At 36.2% G+C, this 16,334-nt stretch overlaps 2 protein-coding genes across 6 annotated transcripts in view; one reads left to right on the top strand and one right to left on the bottom strand.

The window, feature by feature from the left end:
- LOC106164491 (segment polarity protein dishevelled homolog DVL-3) overlaps positions 1–6,622 on the bottom strand; it is a 77,795-nt gene extending 71,173 nt beyond the window's left edge. For 2 of the 4 annotated variants that reach the window (XM_086995107.1, XM_086995108.1), the window contains exons 1-2: positions 6,355–6,622; positions 3,521–3,590 (exon numbers count right to left, since the gene is read on the bottom strand). In XM_086995107.1, coding sequence (XP_086851233.1) covers positions 3,521–3,590; positions 6,355–6,515 — 231 coding nt within the window. In that variant the 5' untranslated portion in view covers positions 6,516–6,622. The remainder of the gene's footprint in view (positions 1–3,520; positions 3,591–6,354) is intronic. The other 2 variants (XM_086995106.1, XM_086995111.1) reach the window with 2 other exon arrangements.
- A 439-nt stretch (positions 6,623–7,061) lies between these two features.
- LOC106164494 (E3 ubiquitin-protein ligase MIB2) overlaps positions 7,062–16,334 on the top strand; it is a 29,485-nt gene continuing 20,212 nt past the window's right edge. For both annotated transcript variants that reach the window (XM_013542433.2, XM_013542432.2), the window contains exon 1: positions 7,062–7,363. The gene's annotated coding sequence lies outside the window, so the exon portion shown is untranslated. The remainder of the gene's footprint in view (positions 7,364–16,334) is intronic.

Raw genomic sequence — 16,334 nt, 5'->3', positions numbered from 1 at the left:
TTTAACTACAATGTATTGCTACACTGCAGAAATGTATTTACAAACATGTCTTTTCTCTGAGGTAGTTTCCTCTCAGAAATCAATTTCAGTCCCAATCCCAGAATAAAAGGTGTAATTTAAAAGACACGCTTTACGTACCCCAAGTCATGCTTATGAAAGACGTACAGCAATCCCACCATTCTCGTTTGATTTTTTAAGTCGGATATGATATTGGGTTATAGCAAAAAGTAGAAAGAAATGCTCATTGGCCTTACTAAAGGGGAGGGGGGGGGGTTGGGGATAGCTTAAGAAAGAAAACAGTCAAGGGAAAAAATTCAGATTTCCAAGTTCAATTTTTGAAAAATTATGAATTGAAGGTATACTAGTACACCCATGGGTCAATTATCTTTTGTTCCTGCTACAGGTACTACTTTTCAAGTATATGGATAAGTTCTTTTCGTCATATGCTTTTTTCATGTCTTAATAAGAAAATTGTACTATTTATAAACTTCATAGATTCTAGAACTATTAAGTTGGCATGATGTCTAATTTCAAGGAAAACATCTCATCTTTAAGTTTCTGCTCACTTCACATCACGATGTTGTTATTAAAAGAATCATCGTGGGCTAAAATGTTATTATTGTCATCTTCAACTGTGCAAAATGTTTCAAGAAAATGACTCAGCCAGCCATCATATCCAACCATGTTAAAATACATCATCTTAATTCAAGATGTTGCCAGTCAGAACTGAACAATTTCACCAAAACCATCAAAAGACGGCAATGCTAAGGTTGAAGACACACAATGTACTGCACTTGTGCAGAAAATTACTATAATGTTTATCTTTCGCAGGCATGAGCACAAAACCATTCCAAAATGACTAAATAGTCCTGGGTGCATCTTCAACCTAAGTTCAGCGTGCTTCTCCATATCATTGTACATAATCTGAAGTGATTCACTCCAGACAAAAATCAATAGACTTAATGTGTGAAATTCCCAACAGGATGGATGACTAAAACTCTACTGATGATGGGCATCTTTGAGCTTTCTCTGTTGGCTATCTCACTCTACAGGGATACACTGCACTGGAGTTTTATTGTTTCATTATATTTAATTACCCTGTAGGATTAGAATTTATTGAATGGAACTGACTGAAATATACTCCTGTAATACATTTCTTTAGCACCATATCTCTCTCTCTTCCCCTCCCTCCCTACCTCTCTCTTTCTCTCTCTCTCTCTCTCTCTCTCTCTCGCAAACGTGCACCAACCACAACACAGCACATAAATACATGTGTCACTGGACATGTGTGGTTTCCTTTAATTCAACTTAAAACAAGGACAAACACCATTATGCTTTAAGCATTTAAAATTATAATAAAAAACAGCCCTTTTTTTGAGGACATCTGGATTAATAATATAACTTCTTATCAAAAAAATAAATAAATTCATAAATACACAACTTGTGGATCATCATGGAAAGAACAGAGACACATCTTAGTTTTTTTTTTTCAACATGAAAGTGACTCGGAAAAAAAACTGGCAATGAATTTATGTCAATCATTCACACCTGCGTGGATCTGTATCTCTCCATCAAAGAGCACCTTGCCTTTATTGTTTCAAACTCTACAGATGGCACAGTGATCCAAGCAGGCAGAAAATGAATTCACTTTTCTTGCCTCAATTCCACCGGGAAGTGAATATATGCTATCTTCCCGAGAGTTCGAATGTTGGACAAAGATGATCATTTCCGGGTTTGGTAATATCAGGAAAAAAATTAATTATTTTTATATGGTATATTTTGCACCATAATATGCTCTGGGAATGTAGCTGGTGCTTTTTTGAAATTGTAGTAGATGCAATAACCACAGGAAAAGAAGATCCTGTTCACATTCAATGTAAGGTGTGTTTATAGTTGAGATAGGTAGACCTTCTCATTATGCCATCCAATATTATTATCTTGCACTAATCAGCCAAAGGCAATGTTTTAACTAACTTTTTTTACCCAAACCACAAAAACTATAAGCAGGACACCATAGGGATTAGATTGGTTGTTTGAAGAGCTAAATACAATCAGCTCTGATGAAATAAGTTAGATTGGTCCATCTTCAATAGAAACTGTACACTCTGTATAATCTAAACAACCATCAATTTCTAATATGTATGTTTTCCACTCATTTCACACATCAAATAAGCCTCCCATCTCAGCATCATTTTATGCCCATCCCCCCCCCCCCACAAAAAAATGGAATTTTACTAATAAAATGACTACTGTTCCACTAAATTTAAACAAGAAAAGAAACAGCACTATGTAGAAAATCAACTCCCACAAAAAAAAAAGGTTAAAGAGAGAGAGAGAGAGAGAGAAAGAGAGAGAGAGAGAGAGAGATTCAAAAGTCTGCACACACCACCCTGCATACAGAAGTACTGCACTGTGTGCCCTTAAAAACTGTCCTTTATATACCAGACAACACACACAGCATAATCCTATTAAGGGGAAGAATCTAAGGGTCTATTCCCACAACTTTAGATCGATCTATCACCGCGGGGAGTCTCACCAGACTACCGTCAGATAATCCCCCTTAAGTGTCTGTCCCTGCCCACTACAAGCCGTAAGGGGCAATTAACTTTCGTGTCCGCCCGGCTGACAGCTATTCAGCGCGAACCCCCAGGGAGTTAGGTCGATCCAAAGTAGGTCGATCTAATCTATGGGAATGGGGAGTAATAAAATCCCTATTGCTTCTAATATCTTGTTGCTGTCTGGTACGACACAGGAAGTCAGGACACTGGATTTCAGGAAAATGAAAAATCAATACAAATCTTCTTACGGGAACTGTCTTCTCTGAACTTCTAAAATTTCAATTTTCTTCATCAAAACATTGTCTTGAGAAACTAGAAGCTAATGGCGGATGTTTATGAAAAATTGTGCTACTTATAATGTGGTGTAATCAGAATTTGATTAACCATCATTGATTTTTTTTTTTCACTGATGTCATTGTGAGCAACAGCTATGTCTCTAACATGTTCTCTGTGAGGGGAAGCCTTTCAGAAACCAGCAAGTCTAATCAACAGCTGACTTTTCAAAGACATCTTCATCCAAAACATTATCAGAGAGTAAGGAATTAGGGATTATTTAATTTTACGAACATACATATTGCCTCCACCTTCACCTTTTGATCCACAGTTCCATAAGCTTTACAATTTTTGCTTAGTTCTCATAGAAAATATTGCTGTTTTGAGAACATTTCAGTCATTTATAGACCGCAAAATCTTCTACAAGGGCAGTTGTGTAAAACAGATTGAGCAAGAGAACATGTCTGTGCTTCAATCCTCTGTAGTTTTCAGGTGTTCTTGTCCAAACAAACGTAGATCTTCATCAGCTCTATCATGAAAAGTATTCTCAATTTCTAGCAGGGCTACTCCTGGAGAATTAATGCCAAATATAAATGCAATCTGAGGTTAAAAATTTTTTGGAGAATCAAGACAGTTGGACAGGTTGACAGCAGTGCCATCTACAGTGCATTCACCCATGGCATACTTACCCAGGAGACTACTCTGCCATTGAAACATGGAAGGTGCGCACTTTCATCTATAATTTCTTCTTTGACCACCCTGAAAGACACCAAATTTGAGAAAAATTAAGATGTGAAGTATATTATAGCTTTTATTTTTACTGTAAACCTGCAAACAAATCCTCAAAGCAAGCTGCAACTTCACTGATAATCATTCCGAAAATTCAAAAGTGTATAAGTTCTCTTCAATACTCACAAGTGCACCCCTCCCCCCACACACACACGTTATCGAATGCAAGCATGCAAGTAAAATTACACACACACACACACACACACACACACACACACACACACACACACACACACACACACACACACTGAAACATTCCACAAGAAGAAAACTAATTACTAGAATGATGTCTTTTACTTATAATCAGGCTACACACACCACACATGATACACATCTATACCAAGGCAAAAATGATTCTAATACAAATTTTTCAACAGTAGTTTTAGGGTATGTGAGGCATGTGAGAGGCGGAGAAACCATTACAGGATTAAGCAGTCTTCCTTTCATGTAGGGTCCGCCATATTTGAGCTTTGCACCAGTTGATACTCGGGTCTTCTATTCTGAATGGCCGCTAACAGTGCCATGAAATTCATGGTAGCTATGTAAACACCTATCTATCACTGCTTTGAAATTCCGAGTACCCACATAAGACAAGTCATAAGGCGCCAGTTTGTTGATGTGTGGGCCGGCTCGAGTAACTGCCTACAACAGTATTTGATCAAGACGAAGGTGTTTTAAGTAATGAAAACATGAGTACACCTGTTTTTGTAGCTGAGCAACTGGGACTCAAACTGAATAAAAACACCGATAACATGAAGATACTATTACTAAAACAATGTTATCTTCTGGTGGACTAGGTATCTTTTTTTTTTTTTTTCATACCTAAACACCTCCAGCCCTTTCTTCAAACTAGTAAACATCTTTAGTATAAAATCATTGGAGGACTGTGGATGACTGAATAGTTACAAATATTTTACATTTAAAACTTGCCTCAGTTTGTCTTGCTTAAAATGCCACCTACAGGAGACCAGAACTCCCATTCTGTCATCCTTCCTATATCCACCTTAACTGATCACTTAGCCCATCACATGTAACTGCTGGTCATATTATACTGACCGCTGGTCATTGCAGTTGGTAACCAAAGTTTGAGGCATGCCAAAAGGGTAGCAGATGTTGACATTTGCTTTTTCATTCCAAAAAATCATAAGTGGAAAATCCAATGACCTTTTGAAGACTACTTGTGGGCAAGTGTTAAAGCACGAGAAGAAATCTTTCCCATTTATCTAAGCATTGCTTTTGTATTTTGTTCTTCTTTTACCAATTAATTTTTTAATATTTATTCATTCACTTCAATCAGCATAATGACAGTCATCAGTTTGATTCACAGGACATGTCTGATATTGATAACGGTGCTTTACCACAACTGGTCACCACTGGTCAGATAATTACCTAGACCAGCTGACCAATACTAAACATAAACAGATTGGACATACTACCTCACTGAATGACAGATGGCCCAATACCTCATTCTGCCATTCCAAATATGTCGTCATTCCAAACATGTTGCACTATTTAATGGACCATCTTTCCTTTCCTTTACAATATGCTAGACATACTTTTAAATCATTATTGTATCTTTGCAAGTGCCCATCATTCTTTTTTTTTTAATTTAATGATGGAAAGGTATGTGGTAGACTGATAACATGTGTGACAACACTAGAAAATGACCGTCAAAAATGTCACAGCCGTCAAATTGGCTTTTCCTCTCTGCCCTTAGAAATAATTTTTAAGGGAAAGAGACACAAAGTCATGGAATTCAAAACTCATATTGGTGAAAATTATGAAGCAATTTTTCTAAGAGAATACCTTTTCCAGAGTATGCTTAATCTATGCGTCAATCTCTGGGTCTGACAGATGACTTTTACAAGATACGTTAACTGGCGCCACCTGGGAGATTGAGGGGCTGTTTGTGTAAGACAACATAGCAACAACTACGATGTGATACGGATGGGTGCAGCCCATTTGCAGGTAGGCATATATGGACATGGAGGATGGGGGGGGGGGGGGGGGGGGGAGGAGGGGGTGCTGAAAAGGGGGTGTTGTTTAAGTTCATACGTATATTATACAAGAATTTGTAAAAAATGAAATATGTTGCTGGCATCAAGAGTGAAATAAGAAAATGTAACATATCATGCTCAGTTCATTTATTTATCTTATGGGACAAAGACAGATATGTCGCTCTCTTTAACAGATTTTAACTTGTCAGCCATACTGGATTGATAAAAGTCTCTCCAACTTATACTGCATTTAAGTTTACCAATTTCATTGGAATGCATTGCTATGGTGACACAATAAATGGCTGTGACAGGTGTAAATTTGGTGGGCCTGTGAACACATAAACATCGAGCAACCTGGGTGAGAGAAAGACTGATGTCACATAAAAGAGATTTTTTCTCAGGTTGGTCAACACTTCATTGGTGCACTTCAAGATAAAGTTGCATGCTGGATTATGGCCCACTGAAACCTAGATATGCAAAATGTGCTGTCCAGATCTGATTCAGTGAGAAGAATCGTTCTGCAGTGGTAGCAGATAACTCAAAGGCAGGTGCCCGATATCTCCGGTTGCAACTCGAACAAAGTCACAAATATCGCAGCATCTTCAAATACAAATTTAGTTATATCACAGATACATACAACATGACAGAGATACTGCGAATACAGCTAAGCATTCATAATGCCCTGGGTGGCTCGAGCACACAACAGAGAACAGAATATAACAAATATATATACCCACCCAAAATCGTCATCCATGGATTTGAAAAAGAATTTGTAATTGGGTCGGTTTAAGGCATTTTTGAAGTCTCCCAGTGTCACTTTATCTGCCGGAATTGAAAGTTTGATCAGATATGGAGTATCTTCATCATCAATATGGTATATGATCTTCGTCTCCTCCATGTTGGAGGCTTGGTCGATCGCCTAAAATCTATGAACTTTCAATGATCCCTGGTGAAAATGGCGTCCCGAAGTATCAAACATGGAGGAACGAGAACCGTCAGTTTTATGGGAGCTGGGTTGAGATCACTTCCGGTTGTGCTTTTTTCCCAGTTCTTATCGTTTTTTATTAATCTAAGGATAATATAACAGAGAGAAACATACTACAGGTAAATTGAACTGTTTATTATAATAATTTACTTTGCATAAGGAATAAGTCTTTTACATCGACCGACACACCTTCGGGTACAAAGAAATGGATCAATTTCAGAAAGCTGTTCCTTGTATCACGTTTTCTCCCGTGACGATCTCCCAATAATAATAAGAAAAGAATCTGTTATTTATGTTTTACTGTAGGAATATTGTATAATACGCGTGAGTTGTTTTTGTTTAGACTTTATTATATATTGGATTCAATTTCCGATGTTTCATAAATTATTTCAGAGTGATTGTACCGCAAAGCTCATCTACTGCAGTTGGTTGCAAATTACCAGACTGCCAAGCGACAACAAGATGTTCACAGATGAGCAATGACTGTCTGTGGATAAACATTGGATATAAAAATACACAACCTCATAAGTATTTCATCATTTAGATTTTTACGTGCCACATGGTTTCTTTCTTGTATTTTAAATAGAAATTTACACATTTAAAGTTGTTGAGCTTTTTTGCCTAATGATGCAAAGGAACGTATTTACTGCGGGATCATTCCACCATGAACTCTGTCCAAAATGGATGTTTGAGAAAACACTCGTACAAACTAGCGAACTGTGATCAATTTTTTCACCTACCATGATCGAATCGACTTACTGGTACAGTAAAAAAAGTTTTGTTATTTATTCTGTATAGTGCCTTTTATTTAGCTACACATGATATAGATTATTAACAGGATGAAACAGCTTGGAAGTTGGAGCATCGACTCGGTTGATGTAAGTTGATCAACTTGGTGTCATTTTAGATCTGACAGCCCATCCCGCTTGATAAACACACCTGCTTGTTAGAGAGAGTTTTTTATATCGTATTGGCGTGACTAGGATATATATCTGACCCAGACTCTGGGACATATATGCTAAATGTTTGAAAAGTTAATTACTCACAAAATATGACTGGCTGGAAACGACAGTGATCTGTTTTCCAAACATCGTCAAATTTATTGCCAGACTCGGACGTTATGTTAACAAATTTATGTAATGATGCCTCAGATCGAACATTTTTCTGTTTTGGCTGTATGCCAATTAAGTTGATAATTCTTGCAAATGTGTTGTGTCTTTAACACTTGATATTTGCTGGGAGTAACTGTGGTATATGTCTTTGTTTTCTTCCTGAATGTGACCATAAAATATGGGACAGGCGTTGGGTGTAGTTTTGGCCAAATGGCTTTTGGTGAGCTGAGTTAAATTAGGCAGTGATTTCTTTCTTTCTTTCAGCATTCTATGTTCCCATTCTGTATCTTGATTGTGATTCCCCAGGTCATTGCTTTTATAATGCAAGTAAGCTGTGTCTTGTGGTATCATTTAGAGGTAATGCATTTCAGATTTCATTTGTGCAAAGAAAAAAAAAAAAAATGTGCTAGATATTTCCATTGTGCTAGATCCTTCCATTAATGCAAACATCATTCAAGTAGTACCCTGTGTTTCAGTTGTCTACATGTTAACTGTCATGTTTGCAACCATCTCTCTCAAGTTTTGGCATCCAAGGACATTGAAAATTCAATAGGCTTAGTCAGAATGAGATGAAGCATTTTACTGATGAAGCTGAGAACAACTGAAGGTTACATGGGTATTTAGGAAAACAAGATTGTCTTCAGCTGGAATGAAACTTAGGGTATAAAAAATGAACATGAAAATTCTATTTTTTTTTCTTTTGTTCCCACAGAATTATTATTAGACACATTGTCATCATGCCTGTTCTGTCAGCTTCCCATTAAAAATGAACATGAGACTGAGGATGTGGTTTACCCTTCTCATCTGTTGGAGCAAAGAAAAAAAGATGCTTTCCTTGGTACCTTCTGCTTCAAACTTTGTCTGAGTGGGAGGTATTATGATATTGAATGCGCTTCTAATAAAGGACTTTAATAAGAGAAATGTCTTGAAGCAGATGATACCTTTAAAAAGGGAATTCCACTTGCAATAATTCAGACTAATGAAATTATAAATTGCTATTATTTTATTAATTAAATTAAATTGATATTTCATGCTTTTTATTATAATTTTTCAACTAAAGAGTTTGATGAAATTGAATTGTGAGAATTATCTTTCTTTGAAAAATCACGAAAAGAAAGCAGGGTCTTCAGCTGGAATAAAACTCAGTCAATGCAGTCAATGAGGTTGCTTTGTTTGAACTGGCCTTTTAGGATTTCAGTCCCGGCTAAAACGCTTTTCATTTCCACAGCTAAGACAGTATTGATGCAGGTATTGTCCACAGGGCAGACAATTTCCTTCTCCATCCAACATTTGTCTGAGACAAAAATAGTGTCTAACAAGGCATGAATCCACAGTGAAATGTCATACGGTTAATCCATTAGCTGGGATTACTTCCTGCTCAGTACTCGAGACAGAGAGAGAAATGATATTGTGAGTGCCTGTGGGATGAAGGCATAGTGCTGCGATGCAATGGTTATGGAATAAAATGTTTTGTGAAGAAAAGTGACTGCTGCTCACACAGTCTGTGTCAGTCCTGCTTAACCAATACCGATATAACAGATATGATTTATGATTTAAATAAGTTCTAAAAAGGTTCACTATGCTCCCAGTCTAATAACATAAGCAGGACTTGTTCATATACCCAGTCTTTTCACATTAATCGGTACAGTTTTCTGTATGGTACCAGGTTTAATTACGCTATGGGGAGGAGGGGGCTGGGTACTTCCTTTCACAAGCCCCAGTGGATCAATATCAGTAGACTGGCCACGCCAACCCTGGTTGTTCTGTTAAGGCCATTGATGATTCCTTTATGTTATAGCCAGGTTATTAAGGACTATAAATTGCCTACCACTATAACTGGAGTGGTACAGAAAACTTTACCATTTGCTGGGAAAAAGGTCATACTGATGTGTCAGTGGTTATTACTTAGAAAATAGTAAAGATAAGTAAATTTTGCCCACTCAGTCTGTGCCACACATGCCTAACCAATATGTCAGACTTGACAGTATAAACAGTGTTTCTGCAAGTTGCACAAAACTCTCGAGTCCTCAATCTATTAAAGTGCTGAAGTATTCTTAACATTTTTTTTTCATTACTTTACATCTTACTTTATATAAAATTAGTACTGTAAGATAGTGTGTCCTTTGTATAGAGATAAACTCTTTTTTACCTAAGAGGCATTACATTTCAAACCTTCACTGAAGAGCTTTGTTAGCGTGACATAATCATTGTTTTGAGTTATTTGAAAAAAGTTTAAAAAATATCTTCAATTTGAATTTTTTTTTTACTAGTGAGTGAATTACTCTTATGAATATAATTAAGTTTAAAGGGTTTACTAATAAAATATTTGATATTGAATGGATAGTTGCACTTAAATATTTACTAAACCATTTGTGTGTGTATGTCCCTGAACTGTCCTCACCTCTCTGTTTCCTTGTTTCTTTTGCCTTTTCTCTTGATCACACTGAAAAAGTTTATATATTTCTCCATGGTCGATATTTCTTTATTTAAGGCACCACAGTTTGCCAATAATATCAACAACACATTAATTATTCAGCCGATCAGATGCACCAGATTCTGTGCTACATCACGCTAGCATTTTTTTTTTCAGCAAAATAACTTATTTCAAGAGTCTTGAAGGAAGCAGATTTGTTAAAAATTACAAATTATTTTGGTTTGAATTTTATCAAGATCATGCATCTTCATCAAGAAAATGGGGTTAACCCCTCCTCTCCCCTCCTTAGTCATTTCGGCAGGTATTAGTACTCGCCTCCCTGTATATTGTGGTTGTTACAAGAAGTAGAATGTAAAATAATGAGATCATTATGTAAATATTATAGGACAGGTAGCATAAAAAAATCTCAGGGGAATGGTAATGGAGAGTATTGATAGACAAATTCCTACCCTGACTTTTTATTTATTTATTTATTTATTTATTTATTTATTTATTTATTTATTTATTTATTTATTTATTTATTTATTTTGTCTGCTGTTTGATAATACTTGTAATTTTTTTTAGTGGAGAAAACCTTTAAGCAAGAGCCCAGATTTGTCCAGAACTTTCTGATCCTTCAACCACTGACCACTGGCTATTCAGCCATTAACCACCAGTCCACCAAGGCGTTAAATTGATTGATCACTCTGTTACTGTCAGCGCATTAATTGAAAGGTGCCTTGTCTGTGTTATTATCATCATCATCTGTCTTAAGTTAGAATTGATGGTGTTTGGCTGTGCTTTCTATTGATTTTTACAATGAAGATCTTTTTTCACTAGGAAATTTGGCCACGAAGGAAAATGGTGAGTGGCTGCTTTTACCCCAGTTTTCTTACAGCAGTGTTTTAGAGAAATACTCAGAAAAACAATGATTTCCCAGTGTGATAGAATCAAATTTGTTTAGTCCTGTGGTATTTTTATGACATCACTGACTGGTCTCCAGCCCAGCAAGAGCCTGCCATTGCTTAGTGTTCACAATTAATAATTTATATTTTCTCAGTTTGGCTGCATGCTGCTAGGTTGAAAAAGAAATGAGATTGAGAGAGAACTTTTGCAATACACTGTTTGCCACGGTTATATAACAGTGCAGAGAAAAGGAATATTTTAATCAAAGAATTTATTTGTATCAGAATTTAATCTTCGTGTTTATGTGTTCAAAAATATTTCCTTTAGGTAAAATGGTATCACTGAAACTAACAAGAAGTCTTTTGTTATCATTTTGTGTAGGTGTGTCACTGTGAACTGAAAATGTCCGCTTCCTTTGCCTGTTTCCTACCAAACTAAAAGCGGCCTCTTGTTGTAACTGTGAAAGCATTCCCTTGACAAAATATGGGATAGCATACTGCTGTGTGGTCGCATTTCCAATTAAGCTTAGCTTTGTACACATTGTAACTATTTCAAACAACTGGAAGCCAAAGAGAGGATATATCAAATATGTATCGACTCTCCCCTCACTTCAGTGTAGAATTCGAGTAGGTGGCATTTGGCAGGTAGAAAACTGATACACACTGCTTGTTGAAATAGTACACACCTAGTTAACCTATTTGGAAGCCAATCTAACCATATGAGACATTTACATTTTAACAGTGGGTGAGACACCAGAGTGATAACAATGGCTTTCTACGGTAATACAATAATAATAATATAATAATAATAATATTTATTTATTTATTTATTTATATATTTATTTACTTATTTATTGTAAGTCTAAAATCCATTTTAAAATTTCACTAGATGTTACATAAAACAGACATAATTAAAAACACTATTACCAAGGTATATATATGTTATATATGTTTATATTCTAGCGAAAAAAAGTCACATAAAACCAATTACAAATAATATGATCAATAATAAAATTTCCTAATAAGATGTTTTTAACTCAGAACTTAAAGTATCCAGTTGAATCAAAATAGTTAAAAATTCTGCCAGTTGAAGTAGAATCTACTAGGGTATAGTAGCCTTCTAGAAAGCCAGTTTAAAGGTATATGACTTACTCTGTTGCAGTGTTAGTGGGTGGGACAACAGATCGATTAGATTAATTTCTTTTGGTTAGGTACATGATAATCATTTTTTGCAAAGAAAAGATAATTTAAGCTATCATTACTTTACTTGGAAATGGTTGGAAGTATATCCCCATTGAAATTTGTATGTATGAAAAGTTGTTTGAAAGAGATACTAGTTATAAATATATATTTATAGCGAGTGGTTTCGTATTCTCATTTTGCTTGGTGTGTAATGTTTGTATGTTCAGTATACCCTCTGACAATGCAAAAAGAAATGTGATGGAATTTGAGTTGATCCTCGGCAAGTTATATATATATATTTATTTATTTATTTATTTATTTATTTATTTGAAGTAACTTTGTGAAAAAGCTAGAAAAATATAAATTACAAGATCCCTGGAAATATTCTTGTTCAGAGTGGAGTATTCAGTACATAGACATACTGCTTATCTTAAAACAATTAAATTGCATGTGAATGAATGTACTTACTGGATGACATCATATAACACTAAAGTGATATGACAGCAGCCCATGAATCTGAACATTTACTTAGCCACTATAGAATCAAAGGGAGCAATGAGATACACCCCATTTCCATAGATTTTTAGATCAATCTATCCCTGTGGGGAGTCTCACTAGATTACTGTCAGCTTGGCCGGCTTAAGCGTCTGTCCCGCCTACTAAAAGCTGTAAGGGGGTAATTAACTATGGTGCCCGCTCGGCTGACTGCAATTTAGCGTGAACCCCCAGGGAGTTAGGTCGATCTAAATCTTTATCTCTAGATCGATCTAAATCTCTGGGAAAGCACCCATAGACACATCATACTAGGAAGGACGGTCCAACTCTGCAGGGGATCAGCTTAACTGAATGACAGGCTCTCTCAAGCAGCTAGTAAAAAGTCAATTAACCCCTAACTGTTAAAGAAGGCGTGTCAGACAATTAGGCAGATTCCAATGATTGCACTCAACAAGAATCCCCCACAGTGTTAGATGGATCAAACTAGTTAATGTGTCTATCAAAATAGGGCCTAAACAACTTGGACTGGACTCAACGAGCAGGCTCTTGTTTCATCAATGTGTTGATACATGAATTAATGTAATAATGCATTAATGTCCAGGAGATAGTCCTGATCAATACCTGTACAACCCACACCGCCTCCTACACAAGTCTGTATAGATAGTGAGGTTCAATATTATGATGTGGACCACCTGCATTGCACTTGCTCTCTCAGGGAAGTGCCCTGGGTCAATAAAATGAATTACTTGACTAATTATTTGCCTGTGGGACAGCCACTTGTTTTTCAATCTGAAATAAAACCTGTTCTTGCTTATTCACACATGCCTGGAATGATGGGTGGTCGATGTGGTCTGAACAAATTTTTTAACCTCAAAATTATTAACCTGAGTTTTTTGTAACTTTTAACTTTATCTGCAACTATTCTTTTTTGTGTGTGTTTTGATGCTCCTCTCAAGTTCTTGTGTTATTTAATTGCAGAGTCCTACTTTTTTTTTTTACTTGCAATAATAATAATAATAATTATTATTATTATTATTATTATTATTATTATTATTATTAATTCAGAAATGAGTTATCAAAACTTGCCATTGGTCATGCCTTTAGGTTGCAGTTAAAATTGACAGGATGCTAGTTTCTCTTTGTATAATGTATTTTATAGTATAATTTCTACTTTTTGTGGTATAGTTTGACAATATATGGTTTTAGTGTCTTTTTCCTTCCATTTCCACATGCTGCCTTTTGGGGTTAAAATATTTGTGGAAAGAAATTTCTTAAATTTCAACCAGGCGCATCCTGGTTTGTATCTTATCATGTATTTCACTTCTCTTTCAGTACATTTCCTGCTGTTATAAATGTATGCATACCATATTAGTTGTACTTGCCACGTTGTTGCATATTTTGTGGTCATAATTATCTTTTTCCCCTTTTGTAATTATTTTAATTTGTAGACTATATATTAATTTAGTGACTCATATAAAGAATAATATATTAATGATGACCAGGATGTGAAATATCTCCTTAATTTCTCTTTCTCAATTTTGTAGTTAGAATCCTTAATTTTTAAGAACAATCAACATTGTAAATGAAATTTAAAATACTGTTTTCCAGGGGCCATCCCTAAATACAAATCTTCACTTTCAGGAAAACCTTTGCCACCTATGCTTTTAGTCAATATAGTTAAAGTTCTCAACCCTCCTCTCTCTCTCTCTCTCTCTCTCTCTCTCTCTCTCTCTCAGAGAAGGCTTGTCTTTTTCTTGGGTCATGATGAGATTAAGTCATTAACAAACCATCCTAGCACTTGTACAATAGGGGCTAGATGAGGTTTATACTTAATAATGACACCTCTAGGAGCTTTTATTCACAACAAATGAAGGGATCAGACTTTAATTGGTAATTAATGGGGAGTTAATTAGTGCCCATGGCTGTTGGTGCACTAGTAATATGAACTGATTAAGATGTTTGGAGAGATAGGAAGGTCTGTAGGTTGAGAGACAGCTGTGAAGGAGGAGACTGAATGTCCTGTTGTCAATGTCATCAATATCATTAACTGGGTGAGAGATCTGGTTGAGGACTCGCCCTCTTTGTCTAGGACATAGAGTAGCTGGTACATCTCTAGGATATTTGAGATTAAGGTTGGTGGTAATTTAATATATGGGTTTTACAATATGCCTGTATGCAAAAGTTTTTACATGGTATAATATTATACTTTTGAACACATATGGACACTCAATCATTTACTAGTTAGAAAAGCTCTTTCTCTCTCTCTCTCTCTCTCTCTCTCTCTGAATAAAAGTTGAAGAACTTCTCATATCATGTGTTTATGCATGCATGTGTGAGGTCGTACCTGTTTTGCTAGTGATTGATTCCATTCAGAGCAGAAGATCCAAGGATCCACTGATCCACAGATCAAATATGGCAGACCCTACATCAAATAAGAGCTGATAGTCTCCCTGCCTCCACACGTGGATCCTCGGATCTTCTGTTCTGAATGACTTCCTGGAGAACTAACGTCCTTTTATCAGCCAGACCCATGCACTCACTTGGGGACTCAAATTCAGTGAAATTCTGTTGATGCAGCAGATATTTTTATGGATAAGTCCCATAATTGAACATAATTCCCTGTCATGGGTATTGGGAACGCTCTCCCAATACACCAGAAAGTGCCTGTAATTTTGCATAATAGGCAATGGATGTTGCTGAGATGGGGAGGTGATGTTTAGAAACAGAACTGGTGAATTATCGAGGAGATGTGATGGTAAGTTTGGGAGCTAAAGCTAGTTTGGGGAGAGGAAAAGGTTTTGGAGTTAAAGAAGAGGATAGAGAGCAGATGAAAATACTCAGATATATATATAGAGAGAGAGGGTTAGAGAGAGAGGGTTAGGAATAAAAGAAGAGGATAGAGAGAAAAAGAAAATACAGGGAGGGAAGGAAAGGAGGGGGAAAGAAGAAGGTGGGGCAGGAAGTAAATTCAGAGAGGATGGGAGAGAAAGCATGGTGGAAAGAGATTTCTAAGTTTCATAGGCACTGATAACATTGCTTTCAATGACATTTTCATAAGGACCCGAGATTGAATGCTTTTCACAGTATCTGTAGATATGTGTAAACTCTTTTCAACATACCTTTACAAATTACAGACTTGGAAAAACATAGTGATTCATGCAAACTGCTCACATTCCCTTTAAAAGCCAAACACCTATCTACAGATGGTGTATCCTTATAGTACATGCATGTGACAATATTATGTGCAATATTGTAATATATAAGTATGATACAATCCCATGTTTTTGAGACACTCCCTCAGCAGATGTCTTGTAATTTGGCTTTATCATACATGCACATATTGTTTTATGAACGGAGCGGTAGTGGTGATCCCACAGTAAATGGAATAGATTTGTACTTGGACTTTGACTTTTTGATCACTTAAATATTAGAATTTGATAATTTGGCTGGATGGTGAAGAACCTATCTGTAACTCGAGATTTATTTAGTAAATAGTAGTTGGTCCTGAGAAGGGAAAAATGTGAAGTTGGGGGCCAGTGTAACAAGGCTGCTCTGTGTTTTACCAAGGTAAGCATGAGGAAATTTAAGTAGCAGTCTCTGTAAGGTTCAGAATAGGGTGGCACAT

The sequence above is a fragment of the Lingula anatina genome, chromosome 9 (genome assembly GCF_051362555.1).
Source record: "Lingula anatina isolate TDL-2025a chromosome 9, LinAna3.0, whole genome shotgun sequence".
Classification (NCBI taxonomy): domain Eukaryota; kingdom Metazoa; phylum Brachiopoda; class Lingulata; order Lingulida; family Lingulidae; genus Lingula; species Lingula anatina.
This window is presented reverse-complemented; position numbering and strand designations above follow the sequence as displayed.